Below are 20,993 nucleotides of genomic sequence, written 5' to 3'. Positions count from 1 at the left end.
TTCTTTTTGTGATAATAAGGTACTTTTGTTCTCTTTTGCAAGAAATCTGTAAAAAGTAAACAAACGAAATTCTAGCATAAACTTGCAAGAAATCAGCAGATTTGTCTCAATGAAGCAGTTAGTGCAATCATAAACAGAGATTAATCATGCAGAAACTAAAAATAAGTCGAAAAACAAAACAATTGCCCTTGCGATTTCCAAAATAAAGATGTTATAGTTTGCTTGTCCGAATATTAACTACTGAAGTAGAAGAAAAAGAGTTGCAAGAAGAAATTTGTCCAACAAGAATTTGCAAACTCTTAGTAAATGAACTGTCAAAATTATTCTCTCAAGTCGCTCTCTTTTTAAGATCTTGTGCGTTAAAAGACTTCCAGTACCAATCGACTTCCAATCCAGGAATCTTATTACTCTCACCTTTAGGGTGTAGGTACATATGAAGCTTGAAGTCATATTTTGTGACATTTTTTAAAGGGATTACAGAGCTGTACTTAAATCCTGCTGTCGTTTTCCATTATAATTTGACATTATATACCTAGCCATGACTTTAAGCTTTTTATGTACTTGCACCTTTAAGGGCTAAGTCGTCGTTGTCCATTATAATTTGACATTAATATACCTAGTCATGACTTCAAGCTTTTTATGTACTTGCACCTTTAAGGGCTAAGTACATAAGAAGCTTGAAGTCATGGCTAGGTATATAATGTCAAATTATAATAGAAAACGACGGCTGGATTTTAGTGCGGCTCTGTAATCCCTTTGTGAAATGTCACAAAATATGCCTAGCCATGACTACAAGCTTCTTATATACTTAGCCCCTTAGGGTTACAAAAAGAAATTTGTTTAGCACAAATTTTGAGACCGTCAGTGAAAGAACTGAAAATTTCTCTTCCGAATCGCTTTCCAGTAACAATTTCGACATTTGTTACAAATTTTGACAGACACATCTATTATATCAATAATAATGACGCTACCGAACAGATGATGAATATAAAATAACAAAGATGAATATTTTGCGTTTTTCCAGATTTTATGATAAATTCCAATAAGAAATTGAATTATTTTGTTTTTTTTTACATTTTTCGCTGTCATTGAAATGTCAAATTCCATTTTTCCATGTAATAAGATGTAATAAGTTTCCAAAGGGAACATGCAAATAGTAGAAAGGAACGCAATTTTTCAACCCTTTGGAACTGCAAAAATGTAAAATCTTTTACTACGATAACCATTTTTCTCTTTACGATATGGTAAAAATGCAAAACCAGTTGATCCTAGCAGATTCTGGAACAGAGCTCTTAATAGTCAGTATGAAAGAGAAATTTGACCTCTGAAGTTATTAAAAAGTTAAAATTAGGCAGTCCTTCCAATAATAATCAAATTTCGACAACAATTATCTGAATTTCCTAAAGTTTACATTAAAGTTTTACTAGTCTTTCGCATAGTGGAACGTTGAAGAATTTTGGCTATAAAGGAACAAAGCTTATATCGTTAAAAATGATTCAAGTTCAACAATCGTTGATTTGGTTGAATGTCGATAAACGATAAATTTCGATTAATCGAAATAGGATTGTATTTTTTTATTTATTTCAGGCATTTTCGTTGTGAGACCTCTTAAATTTATTAAAAAAAAAGTTATTTAAAACCAAGAAGCTCTCCTAATTCCACAAATCTAGAATACAGTAATGAAACGGTGGTAATCTAGAAGTATAAAGGTAACAAGATTTCCAGTTTATAAAAGCAATTTCACGTCGCATATGACAAGAAGAGTGTATGAATGATTTGGAAAAAATTAAAGAACTTCAATTGGAAAATTAAAATATGTTTATACACAAATAAACTGCGGACACCATGAATATTAGACCAAGGTGTCGGGAATGGCTGCCACTGAGCACACAACAATTGCGTTTGAGAAATTTATCAGCCATACAAGGGATTAACATTGAATGCAATCAGACAGATTGTTGTAGCTGCAGTCCCTCCTCCTCGTCGTCGTCGACGTCCGTGTCCCCAGAAGCAGCGCAAGCAGATACGTATTGTGCCTGCCCAGCAACCTTAGTATATTTTACCCTACATGATCATCCGGAAAACGAGCCATTTTATGAAAGTGAAAAACTCCCATTACGTTTATATTTGCCCGTAAAATGGGCGGAGATTCATTGTCTGTCGATGATCAAATCCAATGCTAATTGTGTTTGCATTAAAGTCTGGGCAAAGGTGAAGAAGTCGTCGACAGCAACAGCAGAAGGCCAAAACAATAATAATGGGGCGGGTTTGGAGGATAATACAAAGCAACGAAATAAGGAGCCCATTAGGTAAGCTAGGACAATATTTCATAGGTTTTCCAATTTTGTGATTTTTTTATTTAATTATTATAGTGCCTTATCGCTGGAATTTGCAAAATCCAGAAGACAGAATATACCTCCCGACAAACTGCTCTTTACTTGGGGCGTTTTCTTTTCCGGACTCATTCCTTTGTCACAAAACAGTGAAGCAAAATTAAATAAGAACACCTTGATTTTCCAAATGAACGACGAGCTGTTTGCTTCACCTGATAACTTCACCACGGAAAACTTAAGGGAACAACTGGCCTTAAACTATGAACGTTACTCGGCTAGTGTGCCAAAGTGTAGCATACCCACACCCGACGAATTTACCATAAATTCTCCACATGTTAGTCGTAGCTCCAGCCCCACGTCCGTGGATTGGCAAAGGGACTTACTGCGTATGTCTCGCACCCGTTATGCCCAGTTGAACTGTGTGCGTACCGAGGTTAGAACCAGCTATGATTTAGTCAAACTTTTGAGATTACAACAGCTGCAACGGCAAAGGCTACAAACACAGCGAGAATGTGTTGAGTTGACAGCCGAAATAAAACGTCTGAGTTTAAGATGCATAACCAAAGAACAGTTATTACGTAAGCCAAGGACAACATCGTTAAGTTCATCGTCCGCATCATTGTCGGGAACTGCCTCTCAATACCATTCCATGGGACGTACCTTGAGTCTCTTGTTGGCCGAACAGCAGCGCATTGATCCGCATCAATTGTTACATGCCCAGCAGTTGCAGCAACAATTGGAATCTTTAAAGTCCAGACAAAGACTCTTACACAGTGTTTGTGATACTTTTTCTAAACGCATTGCCTACTTAAGCGAAAAACTGACGGCGACCATTGCGACGAGACAACAACTGGAAGCATGGCTAGAGAAAAGCCGACAGAATCTTAATAAAGAGAAGGCCGAACTGGAAGACCTCAGCGTTCAGCAGTTGGAACGACGACAACGTAAGCGCTCGGTAACGCAACATGTTGAGAGACGTATGTCCTCGCTGTGCATAGAATTAAGAGAAATTTATCCGATATGTGAAAGTGGTCGTGGCGTCTACACGATTTGTGGTGTTCCTTTTCCTTCGGTCGAAGGATATGTATACGATTCCAATAATCCCAATAGCGTGTATATATCAGAGAATATAACACCAATGGCCATAAGTGCCTCGTTGGGTTATGTAGCACATTTGGTAGAAATGATATCGGTGATAATAAATCGTCCTTTAAGGTAGGTCTATATCCAACAACGGCTTACAATTAAATACCAATCGTTTTGCTTTCTTTCAGAAATCCCATAATATATGAGGGCTCTCGCACACGCATAAAGGACATTATTAAAGATATTCCAACTTATACATTAAGAGAGTGAGTATATAAAATCGCGGCGGAATTCACTTTTTCTATTAATTTGTGTTTTGTTTTCAGATATCCCCTATATAGCCGATCATCAATACCAACAAAGGCTATGAAATATGCTATAAATTTATTGAATCAAAATATAGCTCAATTAAGTTATGAAATAACTGGCAAACGCTGTGACATACGCTGTACCATTGGCAATATTTTACATATTTTCGAAATGTTTGTTGAGATCGAACAGAACAAACGAGAAATACATTCAAATATACGAACATTGCCGCGTAAACGATTGATCATAAACGATAATACAAACGAATTATATTGTCTAACAAATGAAAATCATCATCACCATAATGAAGATCCTTACATAAACACCTCCATTAATAATGGCAAAGACTATTCATTGTCGAAATCACATTCATCTGTAGATATGAATCATATGCAACCCCCAACTATAACCATGCATCGTCATAATTTAACAAATTTCCCACTAACAGCAGAAAATTTGCGCTTATCTAGCCATTTGAATTCCAAGCCGATCGATATACAAAAGGAACACAATATAATGCTGCAAAATAATCAACAAAGGTGTGTAGATAAGATTCGATAAATTTGCAAAACATAATGAAGTAATTGTCTCTTTTAAGAATTTGCCGTTCTGCTGGCTCGTACACGGACAGTGAAGATGAAAGAGAATGCCATTCGTCAATGGCTAAAGGTTTTTCTAATTCAGACTCCAACTTAACACTGCAAAGTCAAAGTGGTCATATTTAAAGTTAATCTTTATGTGATATTATATTCTTTATAACTATTATTTGTTTATTTTTCTTGGACTCCTGCGACCCCCTCTTTCTTCCCATATATATATTCTGTAATGCATTATACATTATGCTTCATTTTTTAAAAGCTTACTTAGCTTTTTATGTTCTTAACATGCAAACAAAGTAAAGTAAAATATAACAAACAAGAAAAACAATTTGTAATATATAAATATTCTATATTGTATTTTAATCCCATAACTAATTAACTTGTAATAACTTGATTGTATTTATAGCAAATTTATGGTATTAAAATAATGAACTTTCAAACAAGAAACGTGGAGCGTTTGAGGTTTTGTTCCACATCTTCTGGGAGTGCTGTAAAAAAATTATCTTGACTCGAAAACCGGTCTATATACTAATGCTTTCGTTGTCTCATGTAATGCTCATTATTTCTTATTTGTCATTAGAAGTACCACTTCGAGGAAGCAAAAGTCGATTAAAAGTCTTAAAATAAGAAAAGAATAAAAAATCACTTTAAAATATTTTTAAAAAATCCAGCCGCCAAAAAAAAATGGAAAGCGCGCCGACTGAGAGGTGCAATGAGCCACCGCAGCCAAAAAACAACGTTCGGCTTCATTGTCTGCTCATCAGCTGTTGCGACATGTTGTCTCTTACCACTTTCTATACATTGTAAGTAATCGACGCGTTGCCTCTTCCTTACATACGCAATGCTCTGCGTGTGTTCAACAAATATGTTTTTGCCAACAATGTATATCATGATATATTAAGGAACGACTTTGATTGAGCTAGGCCAGTAGTTCATAAATGTGAATTGTTCATTTGAACTAGGCCAATCGAGAAATAATACATCTTTTCACATAATGCTAAGTTCACATGGCACGTGATTCGTTCTTTATTCGTTTTTCGACCATTAATTATGATATATTTACTTGATTCCCCACACAAAAGATGAGAACAATGATTTTTGTTCCATTCAAATCACAGACAGACATAAAAGCCCAATAAGGCAAAGTCTTAAATCATTCATGAATGAAAATTGTTAAATGAAGGATAAAGTAAATCTTTGGAGGAAAGACAATATCTTCTTCTATTATTTTTAATGCTAATTTCACGTATTTTCGTAAAAATTCCTATAAAAATAAACAAACAAAAAATTTGAAAAAAGGAATTATGTTACTATGAATTACGAATGAACGGGTTAATTTGTGTACCTAATTTTGAGAACGAACAACGTGATTGAAATTGGAATGAGAACATAGCATAAGTCGAAAAATCGACTATGAATAGTAGAGTACTCGGTTTTCACCCCTGTCCATAGTCGAGTTCGAACAAATTTAATTTGTAACTAGTTCCGCGCTCTTTTAGTGAATGTGTTCAATTTTCCTCATGTCTCATTCGTAAACAACAGGTCCCTTGGGGATTTTACTTTCTTTGTTTTATCAAGTATTCCTTTGTGGCCTTCATATTCGTTTTGTTGGGGACGACTTTCATTTTGGTTTCCCCCAGGCTCATTCGTTCTTTTCTGCAACAAAACAATAAATTAATAAATAAATAATTAAATTATATAAATAATTGCAAAAATGCAAATAAGATATCTGATACGACTTTGTGATGGCAGCAACATTACCCGGAATATACGATACATGGCCCATGTAGCCAACAGTGCGACACATGTTACAGCACCACCACCAATGACCAAAGATGTTATGGAAACCACCAAATCCAAATTGAAAATGAAAGGATGGCAAATCCACAGCTATGGCGATGTGGAGGAGCTGCAGTATTCCGATAAACTTAAAATGCCCCAGATACGTCAAGCAGATCACTGTTTGGTAAAAGTGTTGGCCACATCTGTAAATCCCATTGACGTTGCAATGTTGAGTATGATAGTCTAGAAAAGTAAATCCTTGACAATATTTAAAAAAATTATATTTTTACAGGTGGTTATGGCTCCAAGGTTTTGAATGCTATGCGTTGTCAGGGTAATTCCATTGAATTTCCATTAACATTGGGAAGAGAATTCTGTGGAGTTCTGGTACAAAAAGGAATGAACGTCAATGACAATTCCCAGCTGCCCCTCGGCCAAAGGGTATGGGGTGTTGTTCCCGTTCAAATGCCACAGGGTGCCCATGCCGAATATGTAGCCGTCCCAAAGCATTGTGTAAGGCTCGTAAAACTATATCTAAATTATTTACCTCCAAGGATTTCTAAAAGCAAAAGAGAAACTTAATTTGATGTGCGACCAATACGTTGTGTTCTAAATGACCTCTTATAAAGGATTATCTCTCAAGTTGAGTTATGAAGAGATGTATTATTCTTGTAAAATCTCTTCTGATAACTCTTAAAAACCCTTAAGACATATCCTGAGTTATAACGGGGATAACTTTGAAATTATAAAATAATTTCACCACTGAACGATCTTGAAAATACCCTTATAGAATGCCCATGACTTGTAAAGATTATGATGGAAAAATTGCTAGACAGTTTGATTAGAGAATACATTCCAAACCCCGACAAAGTACGACGAGGACGTATTCACAATCATAAAGAAAGGGACATAAATTCAACTCTGGACATCTTGAATTCTTATACTCCACAAATTCAATTTCAGATGGAAAAAGGGTAATAGAACGTCATTCTTAAATAGTGTCATAATCAGAGAGACGGCTCAATTTCACATCAAAATATTAGTGATAAAGGGTTTCATACTGACAATTTAAAAATTATTAATGATATTCTCAGGAAAAATGACCACCACCAAAACCATCGATTATGTAATTCATTGTGTAAAAAAGGCATAAGTGTATGTGCGGAAAAAGAAGAAAAAGATCTACAAAACTATGACATACACGACGGGGCTCTCGGAGATGTTAAAGGCATCGGATATGTAAAGGGTGAGATGAAAAAACTGAAACCAACTTTAGACTGCTGTCATTTCTAAGCCACTCGTCCGACAGCTGTTAAAATTATTCCAGTGACAGCTCATTATATTGTTTACAAACGTACAAAAGCATTTTGGTGATAATTTTCCAGAAAGAAAGTTATTTGTGATGGAATTCAAGCGTGACAGTGTGATTTCTTTATATTTGGCCGGTAAACCACAAGTGGCTATCGTTAGAACACTCCAGCATTTAAATGTGAATAAATATTTTGTGTCTCGTACCATCGCTCGTTACCGTGATACTGGTAGAGTAGCCAAACAACAAGGAAGTGGACAGAAGAAAACAGCAACATCAGCAGAAATGTTTCGAAAAGTAAAGAAGGGACTTGATCGAAACCGCGAGGCAGTGGCCGAAAAATGGATCTTGAGCTGAATATTTCGCAATATTCCATTCGGCAAATATCAAAAAATGAGCTTGGGGTAAAGCCATTGAAATTCCAAAAAGTGCAAGAACTTATACCGCAACAGAAAAAAAATAGACTCAAAAGAGCTAAAGAGTTGCTTCGCTTAGCCGAAAATGGTAAACTGCCAAATGTGTGTTTCTCCGACGAGAAAACATTCTTGTCCAGCAGTTTGTAAAAAAACAAAATGATCATGTTAACTTGCCAAATAGATCAGCTGAAAATGTGCACCTTCTGTTGGCCACCAGAACTCAAGCTCCGGCCATGGTGATGGTGTGGGCCGCCATAACAACCGATGGTCGCTCTCCGCTCATATTAATCGACGTCAGAATAAATATTGTTTTGCTTTCATTCAATAAAATTAAAAAAAAAAATTAAAAATGTTGCAGTTTTTTATCTCACCCTGTATTCTTAAGGTGTGGGTACATAAGCAGCTCTGCATAATGGCTATCTATAATAATGTCAAACTATAAGGAAAAACGACTGTAGGATTCGAGTGCGGCTTTGACATCCCAGTTTGATATGTCCCAAAATATGCCATATGACTTCAAGCAGTCCACACTTTCAAAAATGAACAAGAACTTATCACCACCATTCTTAAAATCTTAAAAATCTCTGCTAACCATTAAGAATATTCTTAAAAATATTTGAGAATATGGATCCAAAAACCCTTCGAAAATACTCTTTAAAATTGCACAAGATATACCCTTAATATATTGTTATAGAATTAGTACAACCATTCACGACTGCAACTCTCATAAACTATTCTTAAAAACTATCTTTGAATATTGTTCAATATTCCACAATCTTTGGCTCAAGACGTGATAATCTTCCAAATAATATTCCTTAACATTAATATAAATAATATAGTTTAATTCCTTATATCTCCCTTAGCTTTCTCCAGCCCCCACAAATCTCAACAACGAAGAAGCCGCCTCTGTATTATATGCCGGATTAACCGCTTGGTCGGGTCTATATGTGACAGCAAACTTGGGTGGTATATGCGGCAGCTTAACGGGCAGTGGTGCCAATTGCAACAACAAACGTATTTTAGTCTTGGGCGGATCAGGCAGTGTCGGTTCATTGGCCATACAAATGTTAAAGGCCCAGGGGGCCCAAGTGGTTTCCACCTGTAGTGAAAATGCACGTGAGTTGGTACAAAATTTGGGAGCTGATATTGTTGTGGATTATCAGAATCCCGTTGAAATGGAAACACTGCGTCAATATGCTCCCTATGATATTGTGCTCGATTGCAGTGGCCAAGGCCCCAATGGGGCGGAGGCGTTAAATTTCAAATATCAACAATATGTTACATTTTCATCACCACTTTTGCGAAATATCGACAGCTCTGGCATGGCTTTGGGCCTGTTGAAAAATTTCGGCAGTCTTTTGGAGACAAATGTTAAGTCCATAACACAGCAAAAGGGTTTGATCAAATGGGGTTTCTTTAGTCCAGCGCCACAGGGTATAAGCCATCTGAAGCAGTTGGTCGAAAGGAAAAAGGTGAGTATATTCTAATAATGGATTTTTGTACTCCTATTGCTATTATTTGTTTTAGCTTCTACCTCTCGTTGAGAAAACTTACAAAATGGAGCAAATGCCTGAGGCTTTTCAGAGAGTTAAAAATGGTCATTTGCGTGGCAAAATAGTTGTTAATGTAAATTAAAAAAATATACGGTGCAGTGACTTAGTATTTTTTTCGAATTCATGTGATATATGAAGGTAATCGCTATCAGGTATAACCTGGAAAAATGGAGTGGTATGACCTGAAATGGAAAAAATATAGATTTTTTTAATTTATTCAAAGCTTTAATTAAAAACACTTTTATAGTGGTCTGAATGAATGTAAATAAATGAAAGAAAATTAATCCTAAACAATTGTAGATCTGATTGTACAATTAATATAAAAACTCGGCGCAATTATCTGTCTTTAAAGTTGTATAAACAAAAAAATCCTATTGGTGATAATTACATTGTGTACAGGTTCAATTTGATTGTAATATTAAAAATCAAATAATCCGATTTGTGATAGGAATACAATTGACGCAACCACTGATCTCCTATGAGTCCACAATGCTTATAGAAGTACGTAAGTGTAAAACCAAAAACCTGCTATGAATGAAAGATAAATAAAATACAAATATCGAACGTTTGCTTCTTTAATATTTATAATATTTTATGCGACCTATATAAAATATAACCCAAAATATTGATTTTGAAATATATAAATATCCATATTGTTAAGAGATACTTTTTAAACTACCCTTGGCTTGGCATTATAAGATTTTATTTCTCGTTATAAACCGCTTGGCGAAGCAAAAGTTTCTGGGTTCCTTGACCAATATTTTCCTAGATAGAAAAATAAATGTAAGCAATAAATAAAAAGGGGCACGGAAGAATTTTCTGGTCCTTTGCTATACAATCACCTATTTGTATTGATAATTGATTTGAATACCACTGACGTTCATCGTGATGCGATAATATTCACCTTTATTTTGACCGATTGATTGATAATCACAAGTTTTTTTTTCACCAAAAGATTGATAAGAAATATTAGTTTCGGAAAACAAAAAACAAAACATAATCAGAAGTAGTTGTTTTATTTACATAAATATGTTGTTAAATTTATTATTTGCTTGAAAGAAAGAAGAACAAATAATTGTCAACAATTTTTAGCGAATGTCTGGCGATGCATCTTAAATTAGACAATTCCATAGTAGTTTGTTAGAATTGTTATTTTTGTCACAAAAAATGAACAACTGATAAGGTACTCAAAAATATAATGAAAATTGATTCCATTTACACGAATAGTGGCAATTACGTACCCGTTACTTACTATTAGTTCATGTTAATCCAAAGGGGTACTAATATTTTTAGAAATTTCGGAATAGCACGAAAATTCTGCGATTAAAGCATTAATGATCCTTGAAAAAATAATCTTAAAATAGTACATGATTATATCACTAAAATTCCTGATAGTCTTTAAATAAATATTCTTAAAAACCGCGATAGCAGCTCCCACTGTCCTTGAAAAAACATTCTCTAAAAAATCGAGATAACAGTTCCGACCGGCCTTGAAATTAATTAAAACCCCAAAAACATACACGATTTATCCCTGATTATTGAAAAAGTACAATATTATATCGCTGATGATAAAAAATGCACGATTTTATTCCTGATAGTCTTTGAAACAATCGCAGCTCTCACAGTCCTTGAAAAAACATTCTCTAAAAAACCGCAATAACAGTTGCGACAGTCCTTGAAATTAATGTAAACATTACCATCGTTCTCCACTAATAAGCAAACGTTGTTTATATAGAAACAACAATAAAGGGGTTAAACCTGACCATTTTGCAACAACAAAGCCCAAAAACGTCCACGGGGGTCAGTCCTGGATATTTGGATTTTTGGCGGGTAATAAGGCCGGGTTTTTGGGAATTCGTGCTAAAGGGTTAGAAAACTACTAAAATGTACTAAAAATGTAATGCTTTGTGTTGGGCAAACGGAACGAACTAGAATTCTGGAAATTTAGAATTATAGTCGCTGGTGGTGTGCAGGTTAGATGTACAAAAGGGTTTTTGAAAATTTTATCTTTTAGGTTACGAAAAGTTCTAAAATAGTGAGATAAAAAAATTGCAAAACACCATGATTTCTACACTTTTTTTTTTAAATTTTATTGAATGAATGCAAAAAATGTTGGAAATAGCATTAAATTTTAGATACAATTGGTCATCTTTGGCACAAATTATGGTCTTCAAACAGCAAATGAAACCATCACATACTGCCGAATGTTGCTCTGCGGTATTTTGGCCCATTCCCGGCGAAGCGCTTGCTTCAGTTCATCGACATTTTAGTATCTTTTAAAGCCAACCATGCTTTCCAAAATACTCCAGACACAATAGTCCAACGAAGCAACTTTTAACTCTTTTGAGTCTATTTTCTTTCTGTTGCGGTGTAATTTCTTGCACTATTTGTAATTTCAATGGCTTTACCCCGGGCTCATTTTTCTATATTTTTGTCCGAATGGAATATTGCAATATGTTCAGCTCACCGGCCACTGCGACACGGGTTTCGATCAAGTCGCTTCTTTACTTATCGAACCATTGTAACAGTTGTCGGATGAGTGGCTTAGAAATGACAGCAGTCTGAAATTGGTTGCAGTTTTTTCATCTCACTCTGTAGAGGTCTATGGATTACATATGGAGAAATAGTTTTGAAATAGTTTTGGAAAGAAATATTAGATGTGAGTCCATTGTGATATGGTTTTACTAATATTTTCCCCGATAAAATTCAAAATGAAAGATTTTGAAAGCTATTTGGCATTATTCTTTCAGAAATAGTAAATACTTAAATAATTTATTAAACCTTAAAGGTCTGAATATTGAGTACAATGTATAAAGTTTTTATAAAAAAATCTAACCGAATATATTGTGCATTTTGAGTACTAAAAAAGCCTAATATGAACGAATCTAAAATTTGATGGTGGCGGGCACTTGCTAATGCTCTATACAACATACGTCAATCATCGCCTTTAGAAAAGTATTCATAAAAAATCCATGATTTTTTTGTGATGGTTCTTTAAAAAATATTCTTAAAAAAATCCACGATCACATTGCTGGCGGTCCTCGAAAAATACGTGATTATAGTCTTTAAAAAAAAATTTTTAAAGGATTACTTGATTACAGCTCTATAGCCTTTAAGTGATATTCTGACAGTCCCTGAACGAAAATTCCAAATAATCTACGATTATTCCTTAAAAAGTCTATGACTGATCGTTTTTAAAAACTTAAACAGTTCTTCAAACACTCTCTTCAAAAAATTCATGGTCGTAGCTATGATTATAGATTAGTGTCAGATCCAGAAATATTTATAACAAAAATTCATCCATTATTGCTCGAATAGATTTCAAAAGAACAAAAAATAATATTCTCATACAAATCTTTTTTTGGTTAGTAACACATACCATACTGCATTTCAATACGCACAATTTTGAGTATGTGTACGCGTACATATTTTTCCCCTGCTTTATAATATAATTTGGAATTGTGCTTTATCAATTAATTAGACGATGTTTATACCTTGTCGCGTGATCAGCAGTCAGCATTGTTGCCAATGTTTTTTTCTTCTTTGGTTTAATATCAGCTATCATCCCACCATCACATCACACCATTCCGTAATATATATAGCAATGCCTGGCTTTATTGTTATTAGTCGGGTGTTATTGTTATTGTCAATTGGAGATCGTTTCGGTTCAGGGCAAATCTGTTGTGATGGAAAAACGATGTATATCAGTTATAGAAACGTGAGACACAAATACAAATGTACTTGAACCCAAAGTTATCGTTGAGAATTATAGCCAGCCAGGCAAGCTCTACCTAAGGCAACAGACAGACGGATAGAAAAAAATCGGCAGCGACACAAGCCACTTCATCCAGCATCTAAGTCAATACCTGCTGGTCTAATACAATTATGATTTGCCGGAAAAAAATTCATTTTTATTTTTTTCACAGCAAAGTTCATTCGTACAATGATCTCGAAGAGATGAAATAGAAAGAGAAAAGAAAAATAATTAAAAGAAAAAAAAAATAGTGGACAAATGAAATTGTTTATTCTTTTGAATTGTGATCTTTTAGGAATACAGGCTTAGAGGACTAGCAGAACTTAATCGTGGACTATTAAAGGATGAATTGCTAAGGAGAAAAATAATGCAGAAATTTAGTTTCAAAGGCTTGCCACAATTTTCTTAAAAATTATTTTTAGGACTATAGGAACTGAAATCGTATTTTTAAATATTTTTTTGGTTGTAAGATTATAATTTAATTTAAAATTTTAGAATATATATTTTTGGAATATTTTTTAGGACTACATGACTAAATTCTTTTTAAATATTTTTATTTTATTTATTTAACATCAATACAAAGAAAGCCTTGAAGGCCTGGGAGATTACAATTTAAATATGAATATTGCAAGAAGGAAAAAGTAAAAATGATTATAATCCTAGATCTTTTAAGGATATTTTTTAAAAATTATAATAGCTATGATAATGGACCTTTTTGTATATTTTCAAAGATTTCAAGATCTATGTTCGTGAATTTTTAAGAATATTATTTAAGAACTCATACCTATAATCGTTGATCTTAAGATTAATCGTAAGTTTTTGAAAGAACATATCGTGAAGAAGTGTCGGAACTGAAATACCCTGGAACGTTTTTAAAGTACTTTTTGGATTCATTTATTTATAATTCGTCATGGCTTTTAGATCTATTATGTATTAAAGGATTACCAGAGCAATGATGGTGAACTATTTTGAAAGTATACTTTTAAGAATGTCAATGTTAAGGGCTACTAGAGCAATTACCGCATTTATACCCTCAGCTATATATCTAGAGAGGGTATATATCAAAGCCAAAAGTGCCTTATCGAAATAATGATTTTAGATCCTAGATCTATTTGACCGAATCCGTTTCAGGACATTTGGAGTCGATTTAGTGATGTCCGTCTGCCTGACTGGTGCGCACGAAGGGAGTATCCAATTTGGTCCAAACTTGGTATATCGTAATACTATTATCAAACTTAGATCGAGTTTGCATTTAAATGTGAATAAGTCTTTTTTTGTCTCGTACCATCGCTCGTTACCGTGATACTGGTAGCGTAGCCCGACGTCAAGGAAGTGGACGGAAGAGAACAGCAACATCAGCAGAAATGGTTTGAAAAGTAAAGAAGCTACTTGATCGAAAACTGTGTCGCAGTGGCCGAAAATGGCTCATGAGCAATATTCCAAAAACTGGAGGAACTTACAAAAAAGTGCAAGAACTTACACCGCAAGTGGCCGAAAGTGGTGAACTGCCGAATTTGGTTTTCTTCGATGAGAAAGCATTCGTTGTCCAGCAGTTTGTAAACAAACGAAATTACCGTGTTAAGTTACCAAAGAGGCCAGCTGAAAATGTATACCTTCGGTTGGCCACCAGAACTCCAGCGCCGACCATGGTGATGGTGTGGGCCGCCATAACAGCTGATAGTCGCTCTCCGCTCATATTAATCGACCGTGGCATCAGTACAAATGCCGAATATTATCGCGAAAATATTCTGGAGGGCGTATTAAAGCCTTGGACACGCAAACATTTTGGCCGCAGTCCTTGGACATTCCAACAGGACTCAGCACCAAGAATTGTTACAAAATGAGGTTTCTCGCTTCATATCCAGCGCACAATGGCCAATGTGCCTGAAGTATTTTGGAAAGCAAGGTTGGTACTAAAAAATACCAAAATGTCGATCACCTCCAGCAAGCGCTTCACCGGGAATGGGCCAAAATACCACAGAGCAACATTCGGGCAGCGTGTGACGGATTCATTGGCCGTTTGAAGGCCATAATTCGTACCAAATGTGAACAATTCGATGCGATTTCCGACATTTTTTTTTTGCTTTCATTCAATAAAATTTTAACAATGTAATAATTATGGCGTCTGACTTTGTTGCAGTTTTTTATCTCACCCTGTATTCTGATCAGCATAAAATTCTGGTACCTCCTTATTTTCGGTATTTTGGTTATTTAAGCGACATTATTCATCGAAATTGTTTCAAATTTGGTATTTGAAGTTCGTAATGGATATTTCGGCCTAAGACAGAACATTGTCTGTACAGGGCCACGGCTTCGTATAGCCCTCATATAACGGTACCTCCCCATATTCGGTATTTTGATGATTTTAGCGACATTATGCACCGGAATTTTTTCAAATGTGTTATTTGTGGTCCACGTCTCCCATATAACGGCACAACCCACTGAGACTGTTTAATTTTAGCTCTACTTTTCTAATCTGCTGGATTTGAACGTAATTATAAATTTATTTAGCCGCCCATTAATTTTGTAAACATCTGACAGAAAATGGGCATAGCCTCAGATCTGCATTTTAGCAGTTTTACGAAACCCACATCTGATACTATACTCCAGTCTTATCCGCATTAAACTAAATCTATCACGTTACTCCAAACAAGCACACCCAAACGCAACGTGATATGTGTGGGAAAATGTTTACCTTCTGTTGCTGCAGACTTATTGGAATATTTTTGTTTATTGGAACCCCTTTCCTTATCTTGAGCCGTTTTCTGTTTGTTTTTTTTTTTTTTCAATGGGCAATAATTATATGGGTACTTATGTTCAAAAATCACAATAAAATTAATCATCGCCATGTCTTGAAGTGGAGAAATCCCCATGCCAACTGGTAAACATCTGATCAGTTGTCCAGACACGATAAGGCAGCAGCAATATCGCGGAAAAACACTGACAATTTTGCATGTTTCACACCGAAGTGTGTTCTAATGGTTGGTCGGATGGATGGATGGATAAGGAAATTTTTATTTAAGATTAGAGCTCGTATTATTTATGGCCTGACATAGCCTCCAAAAAAATAATAATATTTCTAAATTTGATGGTGGTGTGATGGTGGTGATCTACTTAACAACAACAACAAGTAAAACAAAATCGAAATATACAAATTAGCAACAATAATTTTAAACTTGAAGAGGCTAAAAATAAAACGCTTAAGACATGGTGGCATGATTTTAATTTCAACAACCTGTGCAGCTATTAATTGATAATGTTTTTCTATCAAACACACATTTTGAAGTAATAATCGTACTTTTTTTGTTGTTTTCCGGTGCAAGATAAAGTGGGACGATTGTTTTTTTATTGGATCAATAAATTATCAATCAAAACGTGGATAATTTATATATAACGGTATTGATCTAATAATATGCTTACAAATTTAGATAATTTGTTTAAAATTAGATCATTTGTCGGATAATGTAAACATTTATCTGAGTAAAGATTGCAGAATGAAAGAATTTTTTATATTGGGATTTTTAGAGCCTTGAGCGGTGATTTTTATTATATCCTGAATCTTAAAATAGGGGAGGTCATATAAAATTTGTCATTCCCATAAATCCTCTCAAAAACATACAACATAGGTACAGGCGTGGTACAATAAGGAGGTAGAACAGCTTCGTAAAACTAAAGAAATGCAGCCTTGAGGCTATGCCCACTTCCTGTCAGAATTATTCAAAATTATAGGCAACAAGTTGTTTTCTTTTTTTTTGATGTTTTTTGTTCGTTTTTTATATGAGTCAAATAGCGCGAAAGATGAATGAAATGCCTAGATGAATATAGGTAGTCGAATCGACACAACTGGAATTGAAAATGAAAAAATATTTAAATTTGTGAAATTGTTGAAAAATGCAAATCGTAACAACGTCGACTTATTTTTATACCCTCATCCATGTGGCTAGAGAGAGGGTATATATCATTTGATACGGCCAAAACGTGCCTAATTTAGATCCTAGGTCTCTTTGGACCAAATCCGTTTCAGGACCTTTGGAGTCGATCTGGCGATGTGAGTCCGTCCGTCCGGCTGGCTGGTGCCCGTCCGTCCGGAGGTAGTATCCGATTTGATCCAAACTGTGTAATATTATTGTCAAACTTAGATCGAGTTTGGAGATGGGCAATATCGGTCCACTCTTTCTGGTACCTCCCCCACTAAATGTCAAAATTTTCAAAGAAAATAATTTACTGCACAGAAAGAGAAAGGATCATCCGATTTTGCTGCAACTTTGCAAATCCTAATATTTGCATCAGTGCTGGGTCAGGTGCGAAAAGGGACAATATCGGTCCCTCCATCAAGTACCTCCCCCACAAAATTTTAAATAATAATAACTCTTATAAAATGTGATGTAAGAGTCCGATTGTTTTCAAATTTCACACATCCCAATAATTTTAATAATCCAAGATCTGGTGTGAAGATAGAATATATCTGTTCACTCCTTCTGGTACCTCCCCCACAAAGGGTCAAAATTGTGAATATTCATGAAGCTCATTAAACACGAATTTAAAATCCGATACAATTCAGACTTGGCACATCTCAATATATCCATCGACACAAGATCTGTTATAAAGCTTTTAGAGATAAGATTATTCCTTCTGGTACCTCCCCCACAAAGGGTCAAAATATTGAATAACCAAAACGATCATAAAATCCGAAATTACAATCCGGTTCTCTTCAAATTACACACATCACAATATTTTTATTAGTCCAAGGTCTAGTGTGAAAATGGAGTGTATCGGTTCACTTCTTCTGGTACCGCCCCCACAAAGGGTCAAAATTCTGAGTAGTCATGAAGCCGATTTCATTCAGACTTGGTATATCTCAATATTTCCATCATCAACACAAGATCTGTATAAAGATGGTAGAGATCCCACCATTTCTTCTTGCACCTTCCCCAAATAGGGTCCCAGATATTGAAGAACAAAACGCATAAAATTGGATATATAAGAGTTCGATTTCCTCAAATTTTTGCGCATACCATTTTTTGACATACCAAAATTTTGCACATACCAATGAGTCTCTAGTACAGAGTTGTATTATTCCTATTTCCTTTGAAGTTGCTTTCTGGTTGTGCCTTTGTAATTACATATATATTTTGGGTATGTCCATATGCTCTATATTTTCACATTCCCAGAGCGCTCAGTCTTGCAGCATTACATGCCGCATTCGATTTAATTAATTAATTCTATTTAACATTAATTCTAAGATGAACAAAATGGTACGTTTGCGTCGATGACGCGTTCGTGTGTATTTTTATTCTCTCGCTTTCAGTCGTTGATGAGACTTCAACGGATACACACATGCCTGGGTGGTGCACGCATTGTTTTGCCGTGAACACTCAGAGAAAACAAATTACAGATTTAATGAGACTGGATGCGTAGGGAAATATGAATATGTTGAGTTCTTATTTTATGCTTTTTAATGCTTTTGGACATGTACAGTGCCTTTTATTGTCATCGGAAAACATCCCGTTTTAAGTCAAACTGTATATAACATTATTACGTATATTTTTTAAACCTCTTGAACCCTAATCAACTGAAATTTACTTCTTTTTGAAACAAATCTACATTTTCACACATTTCTTGAAACATTATATTACAAAAGAAGTTATTTCATACAAATTCAATGTATTTTTAATTTAATTGATATTTTAATTGGAAAACCTCCATACTTATATTTTCCTAAATAATTTGAATTAGAAACCCAAGTACTTAAACACTATTTTAATGTTTTTTTTTTTTCATAAAAACAACATATCTAGTCACGCATGTGTTCGCTGTCCAAGTATCGACCGCTTGCTGTAATCAAAACTTTCTTTACGTGCATTTTTGTTTTCTCTCACACATACAAGCGCAATGTTCATTTTGTGCATCTATGACTAAGATGAACAAAACAGTACGTTTGCGGTGATTTCAGTCGTTGATTAGACTTCAACGAATGTAGACATGCGTGGGGGATGCACGCATTGTTGCTCCGTTAACAATACGAAAACAAATTATAGATAGTTTTTGTAGAAAAATATAAATATATGGTGTTAATATTTAATGTTTTTTGATAATTTTGCTAACATAAAATTAAAATTCTTGCTACAAAACGTCCAAAACAAGAAGGGAGATATTTTTTACGTGCTTTTTGGTTTCTCTCACACACACAAGCGCAATGTTCATTTTGTGCATCATAGATCTATGACTAAGATGAACAAAATGGTACGTTTGCGTCGATGACGCGTTCGTGTGTATTTTTATTCTCTCGCTTTCAGTCGTTGATGAGACTTCAACGGATACACACATGCCTGGGTGGTGCACGCATTGTTTTGCCGTGAACACTCAGAGAAAACAAATTACAGATTTAATGAGACTGGATGCGTAGGGAAATATGAATATGTTGAGTTCTTATTTTATGCTTTTTAATGCTTTTGGACATGTACAGTGCCTTTTATTGTCATCGGAAAACATCCCGTTTTAAGTCAAACTGTATATAACATTATTACGTATATTTTTTAAACCTCTTGAACCCTAATCAACTGAAATTTACTTCTTTTTGAAACAAATCTACATTTTCACACATTTCTTGAAACATTATATTACAAAAGAAGTTATTTCATACAAATTCAATGTATTTTTAATTTAATTGATATTTTAATTGGAAAACCTCCATACTTATATTTTCCTAAATAATTTGAATTAGAAACCCAAGTACTTAAACACTATTTTAATGTTTTTTTTTTTCATAAAAACAACATATCTAGTCACGCATGTGTTCGCTGTCCAAGTATCGACCGCTTGCTGTAATCAAAACTTTCTTTACGTGCATTTTTGTTTTCTCTCACACATACAAGCGCAATGTTCATTTTGTGCATCTATGCATTAATTACAAAGCAAAACTTTTGAAGCTAAAATTCTCTTTAGTTTTTGGCAATATCTCTCTTATCTATTACATACACTCTTTTACAACAGCAACATTCTCTTAACTAACGAAAATTTTCCAATCTCTCAGAGAAGTTATCGTGAAAAAAACAACAACAAAAATGAAGCGTCGCTTTTTGATTTTCGCATGCTAACGCTTCTGAAAAAAGTTCGCACGACTCATACACGTGTACTCTCAAAGAACCAGACATAAATATGTATGTAGTCTGTATGTGTTTTTGTCTGCACGAAATTGCTCGGCTGATGTGCGGAAAAGAACCAAACAATTGCGAAAGTACAGTGGTTTAAAAATTAAAAGGTATGTGTCTACATATGTAATATAAATAAACTGCTGATCGGTCCCAATTTGTTATCGATTATATATATAAATTTTTTCAAGCCTTTACCTTGTAATTTATTTGACTTAAAATGTAAACCAATAAATGTCAAATAGATCTTAATAGAACAATTATAATGATAGGGCCCTTAAATAGATTTAAATTATTAATTATATTTAAATATGGTACAATTAAATAGCAGAAAAAATACAACTGACTTGACTCTACAGTAAAACTAGTTTGAACTTCAATATGTACCTTTGTGTTAAAATTTCGTTCTTTTTTTATATACATCATGGTATAATTAAGAAGGTAAAGTAATTTAGCTTGTCAAATTTCACTCCAAGGAAAGAAGGTTCCCATCTTTGGCAATGAGATATTGGCAAATGAATAATTTTGAAAGAAAATTTCAAACATATGATTGCATGATTTTATCTTCTTAATTCTACCGTGATTATAGCCATGGTAAAACTATGAAGGTAATGTAATATGTTTGAATTTTTTTTCAAAATTGGCCATTTGACAATATCTAGTTGTCAAATTGTTGGTTTTTAAATCCATTGTATACCCAC

General features: G+C 34.4%; 2 protein-coding genes across 2 annotated transcripts; both read left to right on the top strand.

Moving 5' to 3' along the window:
* Positions 1–1,592: 1,592 nt before the first annotated feature.
* LOC101895570 (UV radiation resistance-associated gene protein) lies at positions 1,593–4,655 on the top strand. Its single transcript, XM_005188734.4, has 5 exons — positions 1,593–2,309; positions 2,373–3,548; positions 3,608–3,685; positions 3,746–4,267; positions 4,327–4,655. The coding sequence occupies exons 1-5, from the start codon at positions 1,846–1,848 to the stop codon at positions 4,451–4,453; spliced, it is 2,367 nt and encodes a 788-aa protein (XP_005188791.2). The 5' UTR covers positions 1,593–1,845; the 3' UTR covers positions 4,454–4,655.
* A 1,274-nt stretch (positions 4,656–5,929) lies between these two features.
* LOC101895392 (reticulon-4-interacting protein 1, mitochondrial) lies at positions 5,930–9,496 on the top strand. The gene is made up of 4 exons (XM_005188733.4): positions 5,930–6,342; positions 6,402–6,622; positions 8,698–9,306; positions 9,362–9,496. Exons 1-4 carry the CDS (start codon positions 6,042–6,044, stop codon positions 9,467–9,469), a joined length of 1,239 nt encoding a protein of 412 aa, XP_005188790.3. The 5' UTR covers positions 5,930–6,041; the 3' UTR covers positions 9,470–9,496.
* The last annotated feature ends 11,497 nt before the right edge of the window (positions 9,497–20,993 follow it).

Source organism: Musca domestica, unplaced genomic scaffold, assembly GCF_030504385.1.
Source record: "Musca domestica strain aabys unplaced genomic scaffold, Musca_domestica.polishedcontigs.V.1.1 19, whole genome shotgun sequence".
Taxonomy (NCBI): Eukaryota; Metazoa; Arthropoda; class Insecta; order Diptera; family Muscidae; genus Musca; species Musca domestica.
The sequence above is the reverse complement of the archived record's forward strand: the minus strand, read 5'-3'. Positions and strand labels throughout refer to the sequence as shown.